Genomic DNA, 9,791 nt, shown 5'->3' on the forward strand with positions numbered 1-9,791 from the left:
CTCGTACTCAAACTCCTCTGTCCTCTGTTGGTCTGGGAGGGTGGAGAGGTAGTCTGTCCCCTCATAGAACTCCTGCTCCATAGTGTGGAGAGAGTGACAACTGTCAGGAGAGATGGGGGAGGGAGGGACGGAGGTAGAGAGAGAAAAGGCAGAGGGAAAGGGAGATGAGAGAAGGAGAGGGAAGTAGAGAGAGAGACAGAGAAGGACATTTAGAGGGAGTTTATATTTCACATAATCTCTCTCTTACATACACTGACTGTAAGTGGCAGACTTCTCTTTGTATTTTCCCTGCATGGGACAGCTACGAGGAGAAGAAGAAAGGATGTGTCAGTGCTGTCTAGGATGATGTTGCATGCTGGGGGATAAAAGCATTGCCTCTCATTAATCACTGCATACCAGGAGAGTTCAATTAAATTACTCCACACGTACTTAATCTCTATCTCCCACTATCCCTGTCCTTGAGTAGATTTTGGACAAAGTCCCATGAATTTTACACATTGTCTTCAGAAAGCACATTTTACACATTGTCTTCAGAAAGCACATTTTACACATTGTCTTCAGAAAGCACATTTTACACATTGTCTTCAGAAAGCAAATTTTACGGAGCTTTTGCTTATGGTTTATGGTGCAATTTCAGCAAAAAAAAGTGTTGAAACAAATGTCACACATATTATTCTTGGCTTGCAATATTCACTCCGGCAAACTGTTGAACATATTGAGCAATGTATCTTTATTCCCATCAGAAATTCATAGTATCTGCAAGTATACACTACCACGTGTTATTCTGTCCCAAAACAATCTTCTGGTGACAAGATTGGGATGGTAAATGTCAGAATGTTATATCCTCTGGCGCTCCCACAACATTGCAGCACATCGTAACATTGTTGGCCGAGTGTGTGTCTTTGCCTACGTGTGTGTGTGTGTGTGTGTGTGTGTGTGTGTGTGTGTGTATAGAACACAATTTCACAGCTTTACTGCCAAGTTGAAACATGGGGGGAAACAGACATTTGTTGTGTCTATAAAATCTACCACAACCTTGGTCTGTGCACCTGATCGCAGATGAAGAGGAGTATATTTACTTTTTATTGATCAAATTGATTACATTTAAGAGCCCAGCCCGGGGCTGCAACTGGGCTGTGAATGAATGTTGCACTGTTTCAAGGTTTTAATTATCCCATTCGCTTTAATCACCTTGTAAACCTTCCATGAAACCAAATGGCTATGCCAAACAGCACCAATTATTACAAGCAGGCCGTGTGGGTAGTGGTGATATACTGGTGGAAAGATCTCATATTATGACCTAACAAAGGGTTGGGTCTGGTCAGGTTTAAAGGGTCTGGTCAGGTTTAAAAAGGTCTGGTCAGGTTTAAAGGGTCTGGTCAGGATTAAAGAGGTTGGTCAGGTTTAAAGGGTCTGGTCAGGTTTACTAAGGTCTGGTCAAGTTTAAAGGGCTTGGTCAGGTTTAAAGGGCCTGGTCAGGATTAAAGGGCCTGGTCAGGATTAAAGGGCCTGGTCAGGATTAAAGGGTCTGGTCAGGATTAAAGGGTCTGGTCAGGTTTAAAGGGCCTGGTCAGGATTAAAGGCCCTGGTCAGGATTAAAGGGCCTGGTCAGGATTAAAGGGCCCGGTCAGGTTTAAAGGGCCCGGTCAGGATTAAAGGGCCTGGTCAGGTTTAAAGGGTCTGGTCAGGTTTAAAGGGTCTGGTCAGGTTTAAAGGGTCTGGTCAGGTTTAAAGGGCCTGGTCAGGATTAAAGGGCCTGGTCAGGTTTAAAGGGTCTGGTCAGGATTAAAGGGGTTGGGTGTGGGTGATACGTGAAGGTTGGTCATTGCTTAACATGGTTAGTCTCAATTTGACACAGGTCGTTTTTTGTTCTGTGACAGTATTATAACAGACTTTCTGTATAAAACAAATCTGATCTCTGAATGAAATGACAAGACTTGGTGCAGAATGTGACTCCAACTCAATACTTGATTTATTTAATGTAACTAACTGATATTGGATACTTGATTTATTTAATGTAACTAACTGATATTGGATACTTGATTTATTTAATGTAACTAACTGATATTGGATACTTGATTTATTTAATGTAACTAACTGATATTGGATACTTGATTAATTTAATGTAACTAACTGATATTGGATACTTGATTTATTTAATGTAACTAACTGGTATTGAATACTTGATTTATTTAATGTAACTAACTGGTATTGAATACTTGATTTATTTAATGTAACTAACTGATATTGGATACTTGATTTATTTAATGTAACTCCAACTGATATTGGATACTTGATTTATTTAATGTAACTAACTGGTATTGAATACTTGATTTATTTAATGTAACTAACTGATATTGGATACTTGATTTATTTAATGTAACTAACTGATATTGGATACTTGATTTATTTAATGTAACTAACTGATATTGGATACTTGATTTATTTAATGTAACTCCAACTGATATTGGATACTTGAAGAATCTAAGACAATCATCCATGGGATGTTGCTGGAATGAATGATCAACTTAATATACCCCTTGTGTAGAGAGAAGCCCCCGGCACAGCTAATCTTTCACTCCGTGGAGGAGAAACCCAGATATTCTCACGCCAGACGTTATCTTCTTCACAGTATGCTTCCCCTTAGAGATGAATACAATATGAACAAAAAACTAACAGAAAGAGAAAATAATGAACACGTTTTCTTTTGCTGTCTTCGAGGAAACCCCAGTCTAAATTATGAGGGTCTACCTCAAGAATCTCAGATGTTGTACGCCTTGATTTATTTGACACACCATAAGAGATGGGTCTTTTTGGCATTGCATTCACGTTTCAAGCCTTGAAATGGTATTGTATTGTGTGCATAAACAATCCAACTCAATCTCAGGTCTTCATAGCTAAAGTATTCAATTAATGTCTTCATATAGCTAAAGCAGTACATTATTTCTCTCCACAATCCAGCGAGAGGGAGTACTGTACTTTGCTGTTCTTTGAGTGGTTTGATTCTGGGTTGGAGAGGCAAATAATGTACTACTTTAGCTTTCAAGTCTTTGGGAAACCTATCCCTGACATCCCAGACAGTGGTGTGTGTTTGAATAACTCAGATCAGAGCCTACTCGTCAGACAACAGGAAGGGACAGATACCAGAGATCAGTTTTGCCTTTCAGATCACAATGAATACAATCACATGGACATGTGGGACCTGATCCTAGATCAGAATTCTTACTTTGAGCGGCTTTTTTTATACGGGCCCAAATCAGATCTTACCTGTCAGACAGCAGGAAAGGGCAGATGTCAGGCACGGGAGGGGTGGTGGCTCGGAGCTTGGCCAGGGCCATGATGTGTTCGAAGGTGATGTCTGTCTGCGTGCAAACGTCCACCACGTGCACTTCCTGAGTGGAGCCAACATGTCCTCCGTGGCTAACAGGGTTCCTCCTGAGCACCTGCACCACAATGGGGTCCTTAGCAGAGCGGATCGCCTCCACTGCCTCGTCATGACTGGCCTTGGAGAGGTCCTTCCCATTCACCTGTGATGTGGAGAGGGGAGATATTACAGTTATGGTTACACTTACTGTAAAGATACAGCTATTGATATAGTGCTTTAATGGACTGCCTACCTAAACTATGTAAGGTCTCGAAACTGAGTTGCTGGAAATTGACGATAATCGTTGGGGGTTCTTTTGGGATTTGTTGGGAGTTGGGGGTTCTTTTGGGAGTTGTTGGGAGTTGGGGGTTCTTTTAAGGAGTTGTTGGGAGTTGGAAGTTCTTTTGGGAGTTGTTGGGAATTGGGGGTTTTGTAAGTATGTTCTGGTCGCACCTGGGTACCCCATGACCACTTCCTGAGTCACCAAAAATGTATGATGTCATGTTCCTAGATATACGATAGATAACCAACCAATATTCCTGTGGTGCTGAGGTGTAGGGTGAAGTTGCCCCAAGAAGCTGTTCTTGGGTCAGTTTCGCATTTCCCTCATTAGTGGTTAAAGTTAGGATTGGGGGAGGGGAAGCTGATCCTAGATATGTCCCTAGGAAAAACTTTACTCCGGAGCGTTGTGGAGACCATTTCAATATGACTAATAAGCTAATCACCACACCTACAGACATCTGGCTGATTCTTGATCAACTAAAACAATATGATAAACAGACGACATCAGTCAAGAAAACACTTTGAGAAACAAGTGTTTAAGTAAAATCCTCGGTTCTACACAGCGATGCAGTTCTACATCACTGACTCTATGCATCATCAGAAGAGTCAGACAGTACTGAACACACAGAACAGTTTTCTATCAGAGGGAAAATCATTGCTTCATTTAGTCCATTCATTGGACTGGAAAAAGTAACAGTGGGTTTGAAATACCTCAGAGAATGTGCTTGGTATAATGCTGAAAACAGAGATTGTAATTTAGATAGTCTCTCAGAAAAAGGTAAACGCAGCACAATTCTCTTGCAGTTGTATTCAAATGACAGCTCTCAGTTTTTAGTGTTTTGCTTGCGGTGCACAACTGTTCATGGAATAAGTTGGAATGAAATGATGAAGTGGAAAAGTACAAAGTAGAAACTTTATTATCTTTGCATTAAAAGTCAGTAGAAAACACAAGAACACCCACCAGGCTTGCTACTATTGGTTTATCTTGATAGTGTATGGTTTATCTTGATAATGTATGGTTCATCTTGATAGAACTCTCTGAATAACTAGGCTAGCCCATTTTGGTCTGAACCAGCTCGCTCGCTCCCTCGCTCCCTCGCTCACTCACTCACTCACTCACTCACTCACTCACTCACTCACTCACTCACTCACTCACTCACTCACTCACTCACTCACTCACTCACTCACTCACTCACTCACTCACTCACTCACTCACTCACTCACTCACTCACTCACTCACTCACTCACTCACTCACTCACTCACAGGAGGCTAGCAAACTAATCCTGGAAAAAAACAGAGGCTCTGTTCTGCCTGCAGAAAGGAAACAAAGGACTGAGACCAGATGAAGATGGCTGCCGATGGCATATGACAGTCCTGGAAAGATATGATCATATTACCAACCAACACGCTCTCCCTCTGGTCTCTGGTAAAGTCTGTCCTGCCTGGGCTCTTGGCTGCCTCCCAAGTGCTACCCTATTCCCTATGAGTACTATTTTTGACCAGGGCCCAGCAGCCGTGGTCAAAAGTAGTGCACTATATAGGGAATAGGGTGCCATTCTGGTCAAAAGTAGTGCACTATATAGGGAATAGAGTGCCATTCTGGTCAAAAGTAGTGCACTCAATAGGGAATAGTGTGCCATTTGGGATGCGGACTCTGTTTCTAGCCTCCAAGCTGCTTACTATCAGGGGAAACACGTCCACGACACACACACACACACACAAACGCAGGCACACACACACACTGAAAAACACAGGTACACAGACACAGACACAGACACAGACACACACACACACACAGGCACTCACACACACTGAAAAACACAGGTACACACACACACAAACGCAGGCACGCACACACACACACACACACACATAAAAACTGTCTGTTGTAGTTCCTGTGTAAACACATTGCCCTGGTTAGTGTGGACATATCGATCTTTTCCCTTTCTGACTATAGCTAGATATTCATACAGCCTCTTCTGATTTAATCACACAGATTTAATCAAAGTTACACTATCATAAACTCTACTCTCCAGTGTGCATGCGAAACCCATATCAATTCACAAACACACACTGGTAAACAAAAGCTGTTCTCAACAAATTATTTAGCAGAAGTGTACTGTTGATAGTTTCAACTGTAGCTCTAAGAAATGCCACCTATCCACACAACCACTACATTTATTGTTAAAGAGTCAATATGAATTATCAGTATCAGCTGTAGCAACAGACAGACAATGATGATTAAAGTCCTGATGGTCTAGTCATCTGGTCCAGGTTCGTTTGTTCCTAGCAAAGATTGTATTATTCCAAGACCATGGCCATTGGATAGAAAAAGGGTTACTGTAGAAGGCAGGGATAGAGGGATGGATACAGGTATATAGGGATGGGATACAGGGATAGAGGGATGGTGGGACAGAGGGATGGTGGGATAGAGGGATGGATACAGGGATAGAGGGATGGATACAGGGATAGAGGGATGGATACAGGGATAGAGGGATGGATACAGGGATAGAGGGATGGTGGGACAGAGGGATGGTGGGATAGAGGGATGGTGGGATAGAGGGATGGATACAGGGATAGAGGGATGGATACAGGGATAGAGGGATGGTGGGACAGAGGGATGGTGGGATAGAGGGATGGATACAGGGATAGAGGGATGGATACAGGGATAGAGGGATGGTGGCATAGAGGGATGGTGGGATAGAGGGATGGATATGGGGATAGAGGGATGGTGGGATAGATGGATGGATACAGGGATAAAGGGATGGTGGGATAGAGGGATGGATACAGGGATAGAGGGATGTGGGATAGAGGGATGGATACAGGGATAGAGGGATGGTGGGATAGAGGGATAGAGGGAGGGATGGATACAGGGATAGAGGGATGGTAGGATAGAGGGATGGAGGGATAGAGGGATGGAGGGATGGAGGGATAGAGGGATGGAGGGATAGAGGGAGGGATGGATACAGGGATAGAGGGATAGAGGGATGGAGGGATAGCGGGAGGGATGGATACAGGGATAGAGGGATGGCGGGATAGAGGGATGGAGGGATAGAGGGAGGGATGGATACAGGGATAGAGGGATGGTGGGATAGAGGAAAATAATGGCTTGGAAAGAAAAATGGACACTGTGGAATAGATGGATGGGGGGATGGTGGGATGAAGGCATCGAGGGATGGATGGATGGTGGGATAGAGGGATGGATGGATGGAGGATAGAGGGATGGAGGGATAGAGGGAGGGATGGATGGTAGGATGGAGGGATGGATGGTGGAATGGATGGAGGGATAGAGGGATGGAGGGATAGAGGGATAAGGAATGGAGGGATAGAGGGATGGATGGAGGAATAGAGGGATAAAGGAATAGAGGGATAAAGGAATTGAGGGATAAAGGAATGGAGGGATAAAGGAATGGAGGGAGGAATAGAGGGATAAGGGAATAGAGGGATGGAGGGATAGCGGGATGGAGGGTGGGAGGAATAGAGGGAGGAATAGAGGGATGGAGGGAGGGAGGGATAGAAAAGGAAATGGCTGGAGTGTGGCACATCTGTTGTGTGTTTGCAGATGGATCCACAGCAGCTGTGGTGGGCAGAGGACAGTGTTTACATGCAAAGCTCAAGAGAGGGCCATTGACTCTCACAACAAATGCAATACACTGGCTTACTGGAGTGAAACCTCAAGATGAAACCTGTTCTCTTTGTGAAGGAATAGAGGCACAAATTGACAAATAGGATTCTAAAATGGCACCCTTTCAGTCCAACCAGAAAGCCTACTTTGTTTAACTTTTATAGACGTATGAAGGTGTGCTTTAGGGAAGTAAGATCTGGGCGTAATCATCATCTAGCTCTACATTCGCCACATGATTCTACTTCTGCACAAAACTTAGTACACCTGAGGCAAAGTACAATATTCCCTCATAGATGTGCAATTTAGTATCAAACCTCAGCTGAAGGTAGGGGAGGGAGGAATGACAATAGGGAGGGAGGAATGACAGTAGGGAGGGAGGAGTAAGAGGGGGAGGGAGGAATAAGAGGGGGAGGGATGACAGTAGGGAGGGAGGAATAAGAGGAGGGAGGGAGGAATGACAGTAGGGAGGGAGGAATGAGAGTAGGGAGGGAGGAATGAGAGTAGGGAGGGAGGAATAAGAGGGGGGAGGAATGACAGTAGGGAGGGAGGAATAAGAGGGGGGAGGAATGACAGTAGGGAGGGTGGAATAAGAGGCAGGGAGGAATGAGAGTAGGGAGGGAAGAATAAGAGGAGGGAGGAATGAGAGAAGGGAGGGAGGAATAAGAGAAGGGAGGGAGGAATAAGAGGAGGGAGGGAGGAATGACAGTAGGGAGGGAGGAATAAGAGGGGGGAGGAATGACAGTAGGGAGGGTGGAATGAGAGGACGGAGGGAGGAATGAGAGTAGGGAGGGAGGAATAAGAGGGGGGAGGAATGAGAGTAGGGAGGGAGGAATAAGAGGAGGGAGGGAGGAATGACAGTAGGGAGGGAGGAATAAGAGGCAGGGAGGAATGAGAGGAGGGAGGGAGGAATGACAGTAGGGAAGGAGGAATAAGAGTAGGGAGGGAGGAATGAGAGTAGGGAGGGAGGAATAAGAGGGGGGAGGAATGACAGTAGGGAGGGTGGAATGAGAGTAGGGAGGGAAGAATAAGAGGAGGGAGGAATGAGAGAAGGGAGGGAGGAATAAGAGAAGGGAGGGAGGAATAAGAGGAGGGAGGAATGACAGTAGGGAGGGTGGAATGAGAGTAGGGAGGGAAGAATAAGAGGAGGGAGGAATGAGAGAAGGGAGGGAGGAATAAGAGAAGGGAGGGAGGAATAAGAGGAGGGAGGGAGGAATGACAGTAGGGAGGGAGGAATAAGAGGGGGGAGGAATGACAGTAGGGAGGGTGGAATGAGAGGACGGAGGGAGGAATGAGAGTAGGGAGGGAGGAATAAGAGGGGGGAGGAATGAGAGTAGGGAGGGAGGAATAAGAGGAGGGAGGGAGGAATGACAGTAGGGAGGGAGGAATAAGAGGCAGGGAGGAATGAGAGGAGGGAGGGAGGAATGACAGTAGGGAAGGAGGAATAAGAGGGGGGAGGAATGACAGTAGGGAGGGAGGAATAAGAGGGAGGGAGGAATGACAGTAGGGAGGAAGGAATACGAGTAGGGAGGGAGGAATAAGAGGAGGGAGGGTGGAATAAGAGGAGGGAGGGAGGAATAAGAGGAGGGAGGGTGGAATAAGAGGACGGAGGGAGGAATGAGAGGAGGGAGGGAGGTATAAGAGTAGGGAGGAATGACAGTAGGGAGGGAGGAATAAGAGGAGGGAGGGAGGAATGACAGTAGGGAGGAAGGAATACGAGTAGGGAGGGAGGAATAAGAGGAGGGAGGGTGGAATAAGAGGAGGGAGGGAGGAATAAGAGGAGGGAGGAATGAGAGTAGGGAGGGAGGAATAAGAGGAGGGAGGGAGGAATGACAGTAGGGAGGAAGGAATAAGAGTAGGGAGGGAGGAATAAGAGGAGGGAGGGAGGAATGAGAGGAAGGAGGGAGGAATGACAGTAGAGAGGAGGAGGGAGGAATGACAGTAGAGAGGGATGACAGTAGAGAGGAATGACAGTAGAGTGGAATGACAGTAGAGGAGGGAGGAATGACAGTAGAGAGGGAGGGAGGAATGACAGTAGAGAGGGAGGAATGACAGTAGAGAGGGAGGGAGGAATGACAGTAGAGAGGGAGGGAGGAATGACAGTAGAGAGGAATGACAGTAGAGAGGAATGACAGTAGAGAGGGAGGGAGGAATGACAGTAGAGGGAGGGAGAAATGACAGTAGAGGGAGGGAGAAATGACAGTAGAGAGGAATGACAGTAGAGAGGGAGGGAGGAATGACAGTAGAGAGGGAGGGAGGGAGGAATGACAGTAGAGAGGGAGGGAGGAATTACAGTAGAGAGGGAGGGAGGAATGACAGTAGAGAGGGAGGGAGGAATGACAGTAGAGAGGAATGACAGTAGAGAGGGAGGGAGGGAGGAATGACAGTAGAGAGGGAGGGAGGAATGACAGTAGAGGAGGAGGGAGGAATGACAGTAGAGAGGGAGGGAGGAATGACAGTAGAGAGGGAGGGAGGAATGACAGTAGAGAGGGAGGGAGGAATAACAGTAGAGAGGAGGGAGG

General features: G+C 45.7%; 1 protein-coding gene across 1 annotated transcript in view; it reads right to left on the bottom strand.

The window, feature by feature from the left end:
- Positions 1-9,791, bottom strand: part of LOC110499989 (PDZ domain-containing RING finger protein 4) — a 129,845-nt gene that overhangs the window by 40,610 nt on the left and 79,444 nt on the right. The window contains exons 2-3 of the mRNA XM_021577085.2: positions 3,268-3,527; positions 1-100 (exon numbers count right to left, since the gene is read on the bottom strand). Of these exons, the coding sequence (XP_021432760.2) occupies positions 1-100; positions 3,268-3,527 (360 nt within the window). The remainder of the gene's footprint in view (positions 101-3,267; positions 3,528-9,791) is intronic.

This window comes from Oncorhynchus mykiss, chromosome 2 (assembly GCF_013265735.2).
Source record: "Oncorhynchus mykiss isolate Arlee chromosome 2, USDA_OmykA_1.1, whole genome shotgun sequence".
Classification (NCBI taxonomy): Eukaryota; Metazoa; Chordata; class Actinopteri; order Salmoniformes; family Salmonidae; genus Oncorhynchus; species Oncorhynchus mykiss.